Source organism: Athene cunicularia (assembly GCF_003259725.1).
Source record: "Athene cunicularia isolate RWA chromosome 6 unlocalized genomic scaffold, athCun1 chr6_part1, whole genome shotgun sequence".
NCBI classification, from domain to species: Eukaryota; Metazoa; Chordata; class Aves; order Strigiformes; family Strigidae; genus Athene; species Athene cunicularia.
The window spans coordinates 15,622,962-15,639,959 of NW_020799105.1; the positions used below are offsets into that span (position 1 = coordinate 15,622,962).

General features: G+C 38.4%; 1 protein-coding gene and 1 long non-coding RNA gene across 6 annotated transcripts in view; one reads left to right on the forward strand and one right to left on the reverse strand.

Annotated features, from left to right (window-relative positions):
• Positions 1–16,316, forward strand: part of PDCD4 (programmed cell death 4) — a 20,401-nt gene extending 4,085 nt beyond the window's left edge. The window contains exons 1-13 of one of the 5 annotated variants that reach the window (XM_026851233.1): positions 7–455; positions 1,114–1,260; positions 2,424–2,525; positions 5,816–6,112; positions 6,691–6,785; positions 8,560–8,673; positions 8,924–9,145; positions 9,414–9,511; positions 11,040–11,154; positions 11,945–12,052; positions 13,062–13,172; positions 14,162–14,301; positions 15,593–16,310. In XM_026851233.1, the coding sequence (XP_026707034.1) occupies positions 2,486–2,525; positions 5,816–6,112; positions 6,691–6,785; positions 8,560–8,673; positions 8,924–9,145; positions 9,414–9,511; positions 11,040–11,154; positions 11,945–12,052; positions 13,062–13,172; positions 14,162–14,301; positions 15,593–15,653 (1,401 nt within the window). In that variant the 5' untranslated portion in view covers positions 7–455; positions 1,114–1,260; positions 2,424–2,485 and the 3' untranslated portion in view covers positions 15,654–16,310. Of the gene's footprint in view, positions 1–6; positions 456–1,113; positions 1,261–2,404; positions 2,526–5,815; positions 6,113–6,690; positions 6,786–8,559; positions 8,674–8,923; positions 9,146–9,413; positions 9,512–11,039; positions 11,155–11,944; positions 12,053–13,061; positions 13,173–14,161; positions 14,302–15,592 lie in introns of those variants that run through there. The other 4 variants (XM_026851232.1, XM_026851235.1, XM_026851234.1 and 1 more) reach the window with 4 other exon arrangements.
• LOC113481512 lies at positions 7,384–16,998 on the reverse strand. The gene is made up of 2 exons (XR_003398691.1): positions 16,961–16,998; positions 7,384–8,270 (listed from the first exon to the last, which is right to left on the reverse strand). It is a non-coding gene; the product is annotated as an uncharacterized LOC113481512 (long non-coding RNA).

Below are 16,998 nucleotides of genomic sequence, written 5' to 3' on the forward strand. Positions count from 1 at the left end.
GGGGGCTCCTCGGTCGCCGGGCCGGGCCCAGCGCTGCCGGGCCTGTCCCGCCGTGCGAGCCTGTGGCGGTAGGCCCCCGCGCCAGCCGTGCTCCCACCGGCCGCCAGCCCTCCGTCAGGCCCTTTTTTAAGGGCCGGAGTTGCTCCGCCATTGATTTCTGGCAGCGGCAGGGGGGGTGGGGGGTGGCCAGGTCTTACCTGTCTGGTTTTGCGTGTGGCTGCAGAGTAACAGCTGGCGTTTGCAGGTCTCCAGAGCTGCGGTGATGGGGAGTGTGCGCTTTAAGTTAGGGGGCAAGTCGTGTAAGCTGTGTGGAAGTTCTTCAGGGATGTTTTGTGTAGATGTAAGGTCTTGAGGAGTTTTGGAAGCTTCTGCAGCGTGTGTTCCTAAAGGTTAATCTGCTGCTGTTCACCCCGTGGGGTAGAATTGCTTATGTAAATAAAGTACACGCAGTGGTGGTGAGTATAGAGACAATGTCTGCATGTAGCTTAATCTTACTGGTGGTTTTCAGTGACTGAGCAAGTAGCCTTATCTGCTGAACTACTTTAAGAGTACTGTTTGTGTCACTGATTAATCTTGAGGTCTCTCACAGCGTTCTTGTTTTGCAGATGCTTAAATTTACTTCTGTCCATTTTGTTCCTGTATTATTACATCTAAAATGGGGTTATTTGATGTTCTTAATGCAGGTTTTCAAACTGTAGTTAATGTGTTCTGTAGTTAGTTGGTGGTACTGTGTGGTATATAAAGTGGTTTTTTTTTGGGATACAGTGATAAATACCAGCATCCTGAAACTCTAGCAGACCTGTTGGCTTGAGTTAGTGAGAGGGTACTTTGCTAAATTGAGAGTGTGTCTCCTGATGAGTATGACAAACATGAATTGTAAAGCTCAGTTATTCCATCATTCTCCTTACGAACAAAGCAGGGTGCTGAATCTCAAAACGACAGCATATGGAAGTTGTGTTGCTATTTATTATGTTGCCATAGGTGGAGAGTTTCAACTATGGCTCTATATGGAAAAAAGTATTTTTACACTTGAAATTTAGGACTTGATTACAAATGATGAAAGTCGTGATTGTTATTAAATACAGGTTTTGTCCTTTGTCTTCTTTTTCAAAGAGGTGGACAACTGATGGAACATTCCACTAGGAAGAATAAAACTGCTCTTACAAGGTAGTTTGCTCAGATTAGGCTGACATCCATACAAATAATCTCTCAACCAACAGTGACTGGGAACACTTGAGAACTCCTGAATGATTGATTGAGGTAACTCAGAAAAAACGTTTATCTAAAAAAATGGTGTGGGGCAGGGAGGACTTCTTGTGACACAAAGCTGTTAACTGTTTGGGTTGACATTAGGAAATGCAAGATCATGACAGCTTGATGCTGTGCCCTAAACCAGAGTTTCTTTATTGCCAACGGTCTGTGATGAATCATTTGCAGTTAATGGGTCTGTGGTAAAGCGAGTGGGCATAAGAGGGGGAAAACAAGGGAAGAGAAGAAAAGGGGAAGGGAGTGCAGTCGTTTGGTGTCACAATCTTGGTACTTAACGGTAAGCTGTTTTCAGGGCAGCAAAGGATGAGAAAGGGGGAAAAAAAAGCCACTGAATTCACAGGACTGTGAAGTGATTTGTGAAAATCTTGTAGGTGAAAAAGTGTGTGTGGGATTCTCAAGCTGCTTAATTTTTTGCATACATAAAGAAAAGATGGATGATGCCATCTCTTTCACAGTGACGTGGGGTGGTTTGTAGAATAGCAGCTGCTGGGAAGAGGGAGAAAGAGAGTAGCAGAAAAAGGGAAGTGTTCAACTTTATCCCTTGCAGATTGAATGGTGGTTGTAAGGAGAGTTCGAAGGGTGCACAAGCACAGATGTGAAAGCTTGACAGCTGTATGTACATGTACAGTAAAATATAAAAGCTGCGTCCCTGAGGGGAGGAACAAAAATTAGTTTGTCTTCTAAGGGCTGGTCTGAACTCGATAAATTGGTACCATTTTATCAGTATAGTTCACCTGAAAAATACTTCTCTTGTGGATGCAATTATAATATTGATATTGTATGCTCACATAGATAACCACTTTGCAGAACAGGACAGTCTAAGTTGATAGAGGTGACTTTTATCAGCTAAAACTGCATACGAAGGGCTTGTACCCTTAAAATAACGGTTTTTACCCTGGTGCCTCCTTTATAAGCAACAGAACTGACAGCTGCCAAGACATCAAGGCTTAGATAGATGTGTTTGAGGGTGGTGCTATCTCGTGTTACACCATTTACCTTCCCAGGATCTTTTTAGTGGTTACTGATGGTTAATTATAACTTAACCCCCCCCCAGTTTTGCATTGTATTTTGTGAGTGAAGCCTTTGCAGCTTTTTACTTCTTTAAGGTTTGATCTAGTGTTTTTCTTCCCCTAAGCTTCTCCATTCCTGTTTAGGCCTTGAAGGGAAGACGTTAAGACTTGCATTTGCATTTCACGGCCAGTTCTGTTAAGCAACTATGGAAGTAGAAAAGGAGCACATTTATATTACCCCAACAGGTAAGTAATATATTCAGTACTTTTTTACTCAGAATTTAATAGCTGACCTGAAGTGTTCGTTTTAGAAAAACTGTATCGCCTGTTAATTTTTTAATAGTACTGGTTTAAAAAAAAAAAAAAAATCTTTATCAAAAATTTACAGAATAGTTCTTTCAATTATATATCATAGTATCCTGCTTGATTACATGTATTTCAAAATTTGGTAAAATCCTAAAGTTAACATTTCTTAACTTACTAAATAATAATGACTCTGGACTTCTTATCTGAATCCCAGTAGTGCTGTTGTAAGAAAAGAATAAGCTCAAAATCGAAATGTGTAGGTGCATTTGAGAGGTACAAATTCTGCTTTTATGTAGCTGTTTAGTTTAGAGGAAACAAATGATGAAAGGCGTGACTGGAAGCGGACTGGCATGGGAAAAATTTACCAAATATGTGTTAAAGACTGCCCTAAAATTGACTGTCCATATCACAGGTATGTTTTATGATGCAGTCAAGTTAACACAGTTTCATGTTTTCTGTGTCTTCCAAAGGTTGTGATCGCTACTGACCTTTTTATACCAAGGAGTTTTTATAGGTTTTAAGTGTTCTCCTGAAAAAAATTGTAAATAGATGGTATGTAATGTAGTTGAAGGGCCAGCATGTTCTGTATGACCTCTTATTTTAAACCAAAATTAGTTTAATGTACAAGATACATTGCTATTAGCATTTTAGAATTATATTTGGATAATAAGTGGGAAACTGCTAGATATCTAAATTGACCTTATTTGGTCAAATGAAATTTGTGTGTGGGTAAGTCCTTGCTGAATGCTTTGTTAATTCAGGTTGCACCATAAAAGCACAGAGTTTGTGTGCCTGCTAGGCTTAATATTAGGGTAACGAGATAAATCTGGATGACTTCTTAATATATAGTAAGCAAAGTCTTAAAGTTTACAGAACACTGTTCTGTTACTGCTTATATATGTGTATGAATACATTATATGGTGTAAAAGTGAGAAGATGAAAGGAAGATCTACATCCTTTTTATGTACTTTTTATAAAATTATTTTAGAAAATTGTTGAAAACTAGTATGTCTGTTTAGCCTGGTTTTTCAGCCTAACTAGTAGTGGAGGGCCCGTCCATCATAACATGGAGAAAGATCGCTGGAAGTGATAGTGTTACATAAAAACCAGTTTAGTAACACAGTGAGAAATACTAAGTCTTACAGATTGGATGTTTCCTGTGGAGGATTTCCTTTAGTCTCGACCCTGAGATCAGGATTATGTAAGGAGGTTGGACTGTAGCCTCCCCTTTTATCCTAAGTCGTCAGATTCAGGGCTGGCTGTTTTCTTTGGAAACTGAGGAAGAAGTGGTCATTGAAGAGTGTAGCTCCTGCACAGCCAGGTTGTAGGTCTAAACTGAAGACATTCATGGAGGAGTGGACATGTAGCAGAATTTAAATTAATTTGTCTGAGATGAGCTGGTTGTGCTGATGGGGTCTCCCTGGGGAATGAGAGGAAGGAAACCTGTTCTGTTTGGTTTTGCTTTTTTTCCCTTTTGCTAGCTTTATGCAAATCTCTCATTGTTTTATTAAAATGTTAGGCAAACTGAAAAAGCTTGTTGTAGGGAAACTTCTCCTGGACTTTTTTTTTTTTTTTAGCTTGCTGCAAGCATAAAAGAAATGCTTTTGTGGGAGTAATGAGTGAAAAGATGGAAGCTTAGACTGGAATGGCTGTGTTATTGTTTAGCTATAGCATTTACATCTGTGAACACTAGTATCTAAATGTTATTTCTTTGATCACAAAGAAGGCAGTTGCATCAAACTTTTTACATTTTGTAGTGTAGTATCCTCTTTGATATGGGTAAATACTTTGAGGTTGGGAATGTTTTATTAGTGCACTTTTTTTTTCAAAATAATTTTTCACGAACCTGTTTTGAATTGAAAAAATACAGTTCTGAGAAGCATTGCCAAATGAACGTTGCTAATTGGAATGTATTGGAATGGCGAAGTAATACATTCAGATAAGTTAAAATACACATTTAAAATACTCTTCATATTTTGGCATATTCATTTACAGCATTGGTAAAGCAGTCTTGACACAGCTGGAAAAGCTGCTTCTGTGTGCCTCATTGTTGAACTTCCTACGGTTGGGGCTACAGGTTTTATCTTTGAGACTCTACTGAATCCTCAGGAAAAGAAGGACTGTGTAAGAGAGCTGAGGCTGTTCTCTCTCCATGCGTATGTCGCAGTTTGCAGGGAGTACAGTGTACTAACTGGAATGTAAATAGGTCCCCAGGTGCTTTTTTTATCTTGATGGGTTAAGAAGGGGAAGAACTTAGGAAGGTGTTTGCTTATAATGCTCTCAGTAAGGCATTCTGCTGAACCTCAGGTGGGGGATGTCCTGACTTTGTGAAATAAAAGACTTCAGATCCAAATTTTAATTGTGCATTAACTTCCTGAAAGAGTGAAATTATTGCACTTCCCAGTGCTCTGAGACATTTACAGATCCTTGAGTTGTGAGAGATTTTTTTTGTTGAGTGTGAAACAAAGCTAGTTACCTATTATATATGATTGCTCTGGGGAATAAATGTGGCCATTTCAGAAACAGTCTTGACAGAGCTGCAGTGAGGGCCAATCCATAGAGGAGATCACACTTTTCCAGAAAACTTTATTTTATGAGTCTTAGTGACCCAACTCTCTAGGCTTTGTATTAAATGGCACTTTTCCCCCCATAACTTTAAAAATAAAAGTAGTGATGCTTTTGTATTCTTCTAAGTCTAAATGATTGCTTTTCCAGCTGGTGAGCTGTGTTTGAAATTTTTTAAATGAGGGGAATCTTGGTTGATGATTTGGGAAATGAATTTCACTTCTGTGACTGGTCTGTTAACATTAGTGAGTTTGTACAGAATTTACTATATTGGCAATTTTGTTTGTTTCTAAATCAAGAGATGAGTGGGTGGAGTGAGAACTAGGCACTCAGAACTCCTCAGTGCATAAGATCTGATAGTTTTTGTTTAACCAAGGGTGTGGTTTTCTGTGGTTTACCTGTTTATGAATGGTTTATTCCTTTGCTTTCCAACTTGACATATGCTCTGTTTAGATTGTAGACAGTTTGTGCAGAGGAAGAAGGAACTCCTTATTACTGTGATGTGTTGATGTATTTTAAAACCAACATCATTAGCCTTAACCCTACTGGGAATAAGAGTTCTATTTCATGTTGTAATCATTTTTAAATGCAATGTGCTTTGGTATTCTAATATAAAACTGTTCAAAACTATTATCAGATTTATTTTTTTCTGACTCCTTTTAAAGAACTTGAGAATCTAAGTGATGCTCCCTTTTCTGGTGATGAAGAAAATGGTGGGTCTGAGGAACAAAAGACTGAAATCAATGGAAATTGGATTCCTGCAACTTCAATTACTGAAGCCAAAATAAATGCTAAAGCAAAGAGACGGTTGAGGAAAAATTCTTCTAGAGATTCTGGGAGAGGAGACTCTGTTAGTGACAATGGAGAGACACTGAAGATTGGAGTTGTACCAACGAGCCCAAAGGGGAAACTCCTGGACAGGCGATCCCGGTCTGGAAAGGGAAGAGGTCTACCAAAGAAAGGTTGGTGTAGCTGAGTGAAGAGAGGAGAGCGATAAAGATTCTAGCCAAAACACAGTTGTGTTTCTTGGGGTTTTTTCTACTGGGAATCATTTTCATAAACCACAGTCTCTGTGCAGACATTTGGTTCTTTATGTTAGATAGTAGGTGGCAGTAGGAGCTAATAGTAGGTGGCATTCTTAGCAGAAAATTTTATATGTGTATCATCAAATAATTTATTTCTTTAAGATAAGTACCTTTTCTTAGCAGATTTCATGCACAAATTTGAAATGTTGGTGGTTCACAGGACTGTTACTAATGCAAACATAAAGCATGGTTATGTTTGAAAGTACAGTTTCAGCCTCCAGTAATTCTTGTGCAGTTTCATACTGCTTCTAGTATCTTACTGGAAAGTGATGAAAAGACTGGTTGCTAAAGTGGGAACATGCCATGCAAACATGCCCTTTTCAGCATATATTGTTATGAGTCAGGAGGTGGGCACAAGCAGTGATAGTTCACTCCTAAGTGAAAGAAGTTGAGTTGAACTCAGAAGTATTCTTTGTAAACTGGTGGTCCTTGCTTACTGTCCTGTATTTTACCAGGTGGAGCAGGTGGTAAAGGAGTTTGGGGAACACCAGGTCAAGTGTATGATGTGGAAGAAGTAGATATTAAGGATCCTAATTATGATGATGACCAGGTAGGCAAATATCTCTTTGTAGTGTTAGTTTTTATTTCCTTTATTGATTTCAATTATTGTGATGCTTATATTAATGGAAGTTTGACCTTGTGAGTTATGTGAATGTCAGCCTGGCTGTGTTAAATACTCATTTTTCTATTAAAAAATGGATCATTGGCTAAAGACAACTAACTGGTGTGGAAGTGTCAGTGTAATACTCACAAATCTTACCCCACGAGCCCTCCTCCTGTGCCAGACTAGGCAGCAGACTCAGCACCTTTCCTAGGTGCGTTCTTCACTACAGTTTCCCGTGGAGGTGAATGTTGTACGTGAATATTGCAGTGCTGCTCTACATTGCAAACAGGCACCATGTTAAAAGCGCAAGACAGACTTGAGAAAATCGAGAGTTTAGTAGGGGACGGTATCTTTTACGGATTTTTCTTCTTCCCTATATTCACAACCCTGCCAGTGTCTTGTATCTACTTGGTATAAACACTTCAAACTAGTGTGTAGTTGATAGCCTGGGTATTGTGTTCACATGCATTTATTTAGAATACGTTGTAGAAGATTGTACCCTGCAGTCATATTATCAGGAAGAAAAAAAACCCAACCCTAAAGCTCATTGGACAAAGGGTAGTTTATAACATAAAATCACTGAGGAAAGGAAATACAGGTTACAGACATAAATTATGAAAGTCTCTGAGATGAATCCAATTGTGAGACTGTAAGTAAATTCAGTATACCATAAGCAGAGTGGTGGTGGTGTCCTTTGAACAGGGGTTTGCTGTAGCCACAGCTGCTGGGAGGATGGTATGTGGGAATATCAAAACCTTCCAGTATCGTTTTTTTACCCTGCAACAAAATGCTTTACATGAAGACAGCTATTTAAAAATGAAGCTGAGTGCATAAAAGAAAGTTTCATGAAGAATGACTATTCTGTGGAACTTCCATATGTTTAGCTTTTCTAAGGTTATAAACAGAGACCGATGTGATGGAAGGATAGGCTTTGGGGCTTCAGCTGTACCTGGCCACAGAAAGCTTCTTTCCAATGAGCCTTAGTTGGAAAACGTCTTTGTTCGGATTTCTGTGATCTGTAGTATTGCTCTGCATGTTACTTCAGTAGTCCGAGGAGTAGGGAACTGAATTATGGCAGGGAGATCTGGTTGTGCTGGAACTCTGCAGGACCACATTACGCAGGAGGCAGTTGCTGTGTGATTCTTTTTTCCCCTTAGGGAATGTCTTCTCTCACAAATATTCTGAAAATGCCTTTTCTCTGATTTGTACGTGCTACCGCCTGTCTGGTCACACAGTCACTACGGAAGAGGGAAAATGGACAGGCTTGCTGTCGGGGACTGAAGTGCCACTTGCAGGGGAAGATGCTGAAAGTTAAATCTTGTGCTGTGGCACAGACAACTGCTGGGCAGGGGCAGGAGTTTCTGTTGGTCTCCCTTCAGTACGTAGCACATTGGTGCTTGATCTCTGCATTCATGTGGTGTCAGCAGAATCCTAGGAAGAGAATTTTTGGAGTGTTTACCATCGTTGAAAGAGTAAATTCAGCCTTTCAGTTGAATTCAGCTAACAGTAAATTAAAAATACAAGCAGCATAATATTTAGCCAGCATTGTCCACACTTTAATGGTGGAGACACTGATGTTTTCTGGCAGAATACTGACTACAAAGACCCAAGCATTAGGGATTTAGAAGATACATTTTGATGCTATTAGCACCGTGTAAGATGTAAGAGGAGACAGTACTGTTTACAAAAGGGTATATGCTTTTGTTGTCTTCTAAAATAGGAGAACTGTGTCTATGAAACAGTAGTTTTACCTCTGGATGAAAGAGCATTTGAAAAAACTTTAACACCAATCATACAGGAGTATTTTGAACATGGAGATACTAACGAAGTTTCGGTATGTTGCATACATTTTTACTTCTTTATTTTAGGGGGCAAACCTGTAGTATACAAGGGAATTTTAACTGCTAGCTAGAAATGAGTGTGTAGAGATGTTGGCAAGAAATGTGCAATAAGAATACCTAAGCAGTTATATTAATTACATGAGCAGAAGCATATATGTAAAAAAACAAGCATATATTTGTAATACATCTGTATAATAAAAGTTATGAAATCTTAATCTGTTTTGTTTTTCAAATCTATTTTAGGAGATGCTGAAGAATTTAAACCTCGGTGAAATGAAATACAGTGTGCCAGTGCTGGCTGTTTCCTTGGCATTAGAGGGGAAGGCTAGTCACAGGGAAATGACCTCTAAGCTTATCTCCGACCTTTGCGGGACAGTAGTAAGCAAAACTGATGTGGAAAAATCGTTTGATAGATTGCTTAAGGAACTACCTGAATTGGTGTTGGATTCTCCCAGGGCACCACAGGTATATTTTTAAAGTATGATGCTAGTAGTCAAAAGCTTTTTCTTTTAAATTGTTGCTAAAATTGATCAAGTAAACTGAAATAGACTCTGTATTTTGAAATCTATGGATTGTCTTGCTGTCCGTAATCCCCTACCAATTTCCCAGGCTGTGTTTTCACTTTGAGATGGCTCATTTAAATTAAGTCTGAAAACCAAGCATGTTATAATTGTCTACTTAGAACTACTTTGAAATTCAACATTTAATTAAAAATGCTTCTGTTTTGTTGCAGTTGGTGGGACAATTTATTGCTAGAGCTGTTGGAGATGGGATTCTAAGCAGTACCTACATAGATGGCTACAAAGGCACTGTGGATTGCGTCCAAGCTCGGTAACTTTCTTGCTTTATAAAAAACAAAATAGTTTTTTCTATTCCAAATGCCAAAGATGATGATCAAGAATTTAGGACTTCAGGATAAATGATGAGGTTCTCTATAAAGTCTTATTTTTTAGTTTAAAATGTTACAAAAGAGACCCACAAACTGTAGTAAAACCAACAAAGTTTAGAATGACTCTGGTCAGAGGACAAATATGGAAAGTGCTTGAAAAATGTATTAATCCATTTGAGTTCAGTTTGTCAGATTTGTTGTCCAGCTTATGTTTGAGGGTGAAAAAAAAATGAGCTGAAACAAGAAGTTATTATAGAAAGCTTTGTCTTTAGAAAAAGCTTTCATGTGATTAATGAGTATATATAGCATCAGGACAGCTGCTGTAAATATGTTGTGAAATACAGAAGGGATTGACTGTTTTGCCTTATAAAGGTTTGAAGCTCGTGCAGTGCTTTCCCAGACTTTCTCTGTAATGCTTTATTCATCAAGAAGTGTAATTGCTTTCCATGTCAGGGTGTGAAGTTTAAAGGAGCAATCTCTGACAGAGGCATGTTAATAACTAGCCATGTTTTATTATTGTTTCTCTGTAAGTGTATGTTTCAGGCTTGATACTGAGGTGCTGAACTCTTGTAGCTTCTAAAAGTTACATTTGTAATAATTATAGTTGGGTACTTTGAGAAGGAAGGGAAATGCTTAGCTGCCTAACTTGAGGGTTCGAATTGTGAAAAATGTCTGTCAGTTATACAAATATCTCTCGTGATGTGAAGGATTGTAGCCTGCATACTGCACATCCAGGGTGCTTTGCTGCTTTTGCCGTTTCTTGGCCAGTCTTTTCTGCTTGATAAATCTTGGTGAAGAGAGTTACCATTATTGGCTAGCCCCCAGTATGGGGATTGGGAATAACTCTACCTTCTTTAGATGGATGGTGCTTAACTGGATCTGAGTCTTCTTTTTTTCACCTTACTTCCTTTTTCATTCTTTTCTCAAGAAACTGGCAAGCTTCCCTAGTTCATGCCATCTTTTTGCAACTGCATTATTTGCTTTCTGAAGTGCTGTTTTGGCTTAAATTCTCACGGCTTCGTAATTCTTTGTAGACCCAAACAGAAAACAGTATTTCAGTAGAAAAGCTGTTCTTTAGTGTGGAAGCAACTCAAGCCTCTTTTGAGATACACATGCCAAGCTGCATTCTCGGAGGAGCCCTGATACAATCCATCTCTGCATAAAAAAATAATAAGTTCTTTCTTGTGAAGATGTTTTGGGTTCTGCATTGATGAATCAGATGTGCTACCATCACAGGATTGCTACCTGTCCTTAGCATGGTGTAACCAAAAGTGTAAAGGTGGCCCAAAGAGGATGTGGGGAGCTACCTTCCTGGTTTCTGGATCCAGACGGCCCTGTGCCGTTGCTAACGTTGACCTCTTCCCAGGGATCTGTCACTTTGCTCAAAGAGGAATGGTGGTGGGGGAAGTTACAGATGTCTTTTAATGAAGTTTTGTAATAACATTATGAAACACCAACTTTGCTTTCTAGAGCTGCACTGGACCGAGCTACTGTGTTGCTGAGTGTGACGAAAGGTGGAAAGCGTATAGACAACATGTGGGGGGCAGGAGGGGGCCAGCAGTCTGTGAAACACCTTGTTAAAGAGGTAACTGACTTCTACAGAACTCTTCTCTTGAGTTTACTGTTCTGAAGAGATACATATATCCTGTAACAAAATGATGTCTTGAGTGTTTTGGCTTTTTAAAAAAAGTATTTATACAAAGTAGTTTTAAAAAACTGATGTAGATAATTTTGTTCATTTTGTAGTATTTGTCAGTGGTGGGAACATGCCAGTACATATTCTGTATTGCAGGGATACATTTATTTTTGCTTTAAGCAAAACTTCAAGCACTTTGCTTTTTAAGAGCTTACAATATAAAATGGTGAAGTAATTAGAAGAGCCAAGATGAAACTGGCTAAACTAGATAAACTTATTATTTTTTGGCATCAGTGATTAAAAGCACAGCAATAATTCAAAAAAACAGAGTGGAAGAAGCCAGAATGTTTAGAGATCCATGCTATGAAGTAGGCAGGTTTAAAGGAAAAGGTCATGTTCTAATTTCTAAGTTGTGAGTGTAACAGATGATAGAAGGAGTTCAGGGGAGAAGATAAACTTAGTCATACTCATATTAACCTTTTATGGTGATATGCATCTTACAAAGCAGTGTTTTTGGTGCTTGTGTGTCTGTATTAACACTGTGGATAGGTATTTGGCTTACACTGTGTTTCAGGTTGCTGATAACATCTGAATTTAATTAACATTTATAAAAACACTGGCAGCAAGTTTCAGGAACTAACTTGCTGCTGGTTGATTGCAGATTATCAAAACAGTTGTCAGCTTTTGAATTTTATATCTAACTAGTGTTGGGCTTTTTGTTTGTTTTAAAATTCAATAGATTGATATGTTGCTGAAAGAATACTTGCTTTCTGGAGATGTACTGGAAGCTGAACGTTGCCTTCAGGAACTGGAAGTACCCCATTTTCACCATGAACTTGTATATGAAGTAAGGAGAAATCTGAGTCTCTTTAATAATTATCAGTAATACCAACAGGTTTGGGTTTGCTTTGATGGACATGCAAGTAATATAACTGGAATCTGAAGCTCAGGTTGTGAGTTCTGATACTATTTGAAAACTCAATTGTTACATGTAAAGTTAATGGGTTTTGTGCTTGTTTGTGTTGCATGTTGTGCAACGAGTAAGCTGCTGCTACTCTGGGAAGAACCAGAATTAATTTTTGTTTGCTGGGTAAATAGCTGAATTCAGATTATTATAGATTCCTGAAAAAGAAAAGCTTGATTTATTTTCTGCTGAGGAATTGCAGCGAAAGCCATGCTCTGTTTTGGTGCCTCTTAGTTTGATACCTGGGTATTCTAATGGGTGTTACCTGTTTTTGTTACAGAGCTTCCTTTTCAGGGTGGAATTGTTCCATCTACCACATTTGTAAAAGCTCTGGGATATTTCAGAACCAGACTATATGAGAGAAAGATAAGCTTTGCTGTATCTGGTAGACTGTTCCATTTGTACTGTTTTATCTGCCAAACTGTTTACCAATAAATGTTAACACCCACAAACTACAAAATTTTCTTTGCAGTAGATTGACTCCTTTTACAAAATACCTTCATGATAGAAAAACAGAATCCTTAAACTTCTAAGTTCTTCTAAAATCTCAGATACAAAAAAACCCCCATAGATACAAAATTAATTTCACAAATAATTGCCATCTGTACTGCAGCAACCATATGGACATAGTCATGTATCTCTCAAATCGAAGCCAGAAAGGCAATGCTTTTCACTCTGTCTAGTCTGTTATGGGTTTTCATACCTTTTATCTTTATCTAAATAACTTCATCATTTCTCTTTTCAAATACTACTACTATACTGAAATTGTGAATGCATGTAACAAATGGACTTGTCTCTCCAGAAAATGTGTATTTTTTCTCATATGCTTACGCAACATGTATTTGAACCACTATTTTCTTTTTAGTTAAAACATTTGCATGATTTGTTTTAGGCTGTTGTGATGGTTTTGGAGTCAACTGGAGAAAAGACCTTCAAAATGATACTGGATTTGTTGAAATCTCTCTGGAGGTCTTCTGTCATTACTATGGACCAAATGAAAAGAGTAAGTGTGGCATATAGAGAAATTTGGGTAAGACATTCCAAAATTTGTAGAGTTTTTACCTTCTTTTAAGTACTATTTGTAGCCTGTTGCTGACTGCTACTTTTTTTAAAATTCTCCATGGTCATTCTGTATCCCATACAAATAGTCTGTCACTGATAGATGTACAATACTTCTCATGTACTGGAAGAAGTACAAACGAATTCTGAGCAGTAGTTCTATAGAGGACTGAGGTACAGAATATTTTAAATCTTCAGGTAGATATTTCCAACTGCTTTTATGTAATAAAGTGGTTAAAACTCATCATTTAAATGCTGCAATATAGCTTCATTTTTCTTAAATATAAATTTTCTTTTTATCCAGTAGTTCTTTGTAATCAAAGAAGTACACTGAGGACCCACTTAATTACAAATTAGAACAGTTAATATTTTACACAGTTGGAATCATCCATGATTTTTCTTGTAGGTATGAATATAGGACAACTGCTCTGCCCCAGGGCAAACTAGGTACCACACAAAGACTTTAGTCAAAATTTACCCAGCCATGCTGCTGATGGGAAGTGATGAAGTAATCTCTGGTTGTCACCAGTGTTTTTTTCTTACTGCATAAACTCATGTGGTAGACATTTGTGGCCACATTTTCCTCATTTACATGGAAGAAAAATTAACTTTCTTTCCATGTGTTGCTACCCATGCAATAGCAGCCAGACTAACACACACATTCTATACTGTCTGAATTTCTGACTTCTAAAAGTTAAAAATTCAGCTAGTATTTTTAATGTAGGTAAGTAGTTGTGTAATACCATGCTATTGGCTGCTATTATACCTGGCTTTTCCAGTGACTTGCAGCTGCTCTGCTTTAGGTTTGTTGAAACATCCATAGTATATGTAAAACTATATTGAAAAGTGCATCTACTGAGTGCAAGAGTATTTACAAAATTTGTAATAAAGTCATAGAATAACCAGAATGTTTTTTAAATTCTTGCATTGCAGGGCTATGAACGAGTTTACTGTGAAATCCCAGATATTAACCTGGATGTGCCACATTCTTACTCTGTGCTTGAGCGGTTTGTAGAGGAATGCTTTCAGGCTGGAATAATCTCCAAACCACTGAGAGATCTCTGTCCTTCAAGGTACTTGTTTAATTACAGATAGGTGAAGGTGCTGCTTTTTGTCCGCATTGTAGGTATCAAAGAGCAGGGTCTTATGACCAAAGAATTACAGATTGGAAGTGAAAACTATGGAGGATAGAGAAACAGAGGGTTGGACAGGTAAAAATTTTATTAAGAAGCTGCACTGATGTGAAATGTGTTATGTGGAGGCTGGGATAAATACTCGAGGAAAGTTAATCCTCTGGTGAGTTCCAGGCAGCACGCCTGTGCACTCTCCAGAGGATAAAGGCCTACCTCTTCTCTGTTTTGCTGATTTGCTTGGTAGAGATCAGTGTAGTACTGAGAAGGAAGATTTAGGTGCCACAATGATCCATGTAGGTGACAGTGGGAAGCTGTCAGGTACAGTGAAAAAAAATTGCTCAAAAAATCGCTTAAACATACCAAATGCATGAGTAGACTTCTAAGATGAGACAACCAATTGTAATGTTTATATCAAAAGGAATAGGACACTTCTGTGGAATAAACTCTACATGCCTAATCCCTTTTATCTGCCTGCCATGTGGTTGGTGTAGTGCTTTTGGTTTGTTATTGTTTACTTATTCACAGCATAAATAATGCTGTTTGAACTGTAGCTAATCGATATTCTATTCTCTCATCTGGTCACAATACAATTAATAAGTTTCATTTCCTGTAGGGAATACATGTAAATTTTTAAATAATGATGTTTAAACTATTATTTGCATCAGGAATTCTATTTTTTAGAGAGATCTTTTCCAGTCTGGGTGTTTTGTTAGGCTTCTTAAACCATCTTGACAGCTTGTGGTAAATTCAGATTTTGTAATATTAGTGTTATTTTGTGGACTTAAAATTAGGTGTGTTGGTATCAAATGTTTTGCAGTTTTAGGGTGTGGGAGGGTTGAAAGTCATCACTGCACAAAAGCTTGATTATACTTCAGTTACTATGTTGAGAGGCATTTTTGGCTTATGTACTTTTAAGTTTTGGGTAGAAAACTACCATTCCTAGGCTTTCAATCTGTCATCTTTTGCTAGTGTGAACATTAAAAGGTGGGCAAAGTAGAAAGTATTTGACAATGCAAATTTTCAAAAGCTTCTTGTGAATAAACCCAGGTGTAAGATTTTGATGGATTTTAAGCAATTTATCAGTGATGAAGAATGTCAGCTAATCTTGCTGAACTTGCGCACCTTGTATTTGACTCCCAAGACCAAGAGAAGATTCTTCTGTGATAGATAAGCAAAAAAACAAGTGATGCTACTTTGAATTACTGAAAAGATACTTTCTACTTTCTTACAGGGGCAGAAAGCGTTTTGTGAGTGAAGGAGATGGAGGTCGTCTTAAGCTGGAAAGCTACTGAATGGGAGAACCAGCTCCTGAAGCCTTAAAAGTTTAAAGGGAAATTAGATAGGTATCTATATATATATACAAACACATGCTTTTTTTAGTGTGTGTATGTATATATGCACATATATAATATACCAAAATTTTAAGAGTCGCTTAGCACAGTTCATATTTTTTTAAAAGCACATGTTTTGGGTACAAATAATTTTTTTTTAAATAGTTTTATAAATTTCAGAAAGAAACCTTCTTTCTTTGGGCATATAGTACAACTGGCCACTCTGCTGTGGTGGTGCCTTTCAAATAAGCTATCTTAAGTGCCATATGTTTATGACCTAATCATTCCATGTTTGCATCGATGTCTGACTGCCGCTCTTTCTTTCAAAGACAGTGTTGTCATCATAAATCACTGGTTTATATAAAGCTTTATAGAAAGGTCAAGTTAAGCTGCTGTGATCCCATTTCCATTGCTGCTGAAGAAATACTGTGCTTTGGGAGGAAAAATAGTTGTTTCTTTGTTTTAAAATGCCCAAGAAAATGGAGTTGGGTCATAAGAATTATCTGTTCCAGGGGAGAACACTGGTTGGTTTTAGCCCCCATGTACCAAACTCGTCTTTTTTTTCTATGTAACAGGAAAAGTGAAAAGTTCTGGTAAAACATATTAAAAATATTTTTTTGTGAAGCTCTCCCTTTTTTTTAAAAAAAAAAAACCCACAACAATTTAACTCTTCAGATCTCAAGTGTGTGTAGTTGTGCATCTTACATTGCCCTTCTGTATTCGTCTGTGGAGTACTGAGTGATTAAACTCATGGTAAGTATTTACAGAATGTGTTTTTGAAAATAAGTGACTCGCGTGGGTGCATTTGGGCTGGCACTGATTGTCTGAACGTGTCTATATAGTGCTGCTTTGCCAAGCCCTTTCTCAAGAATAAGATGGATCTGGGGAAGAGTCTCTTACAGCAACATTGGGCAGCGCCTCCTGTTCCCTTAAGCTTTTTAGTTTTAAGGTTTCGGGTGTTCAGCAGTGCCGGGAACAGCCGTTACGGGGCCGGGACCGCGGCAGCACTGAGCGAGCCCGGTAAGCTGTTCCTAGGCCGGCGGGGCTGGGTAACTCGCCTCCGCCTGTCGTCCCCACGGGGCCTGTCCCTAGAGCAGCGTTATGTGACCTGTCGGGCTAAAGCCGCATTTAAAGCGACAAGTGGCACTTCAAGAAAAACGCCAGAAGAGGCGCAGCCTCTCCGCCCGCCTCTCCCTCCCCGGTTTCAGCAGCACCTCCTGCGTGCTCGGTCGGGCTTTAATCCGCGAGATGCGTTACAAAGCCGGTACCTCCGAGTCGCGTGTGCGACCACCGCGGGGCCCGGTCC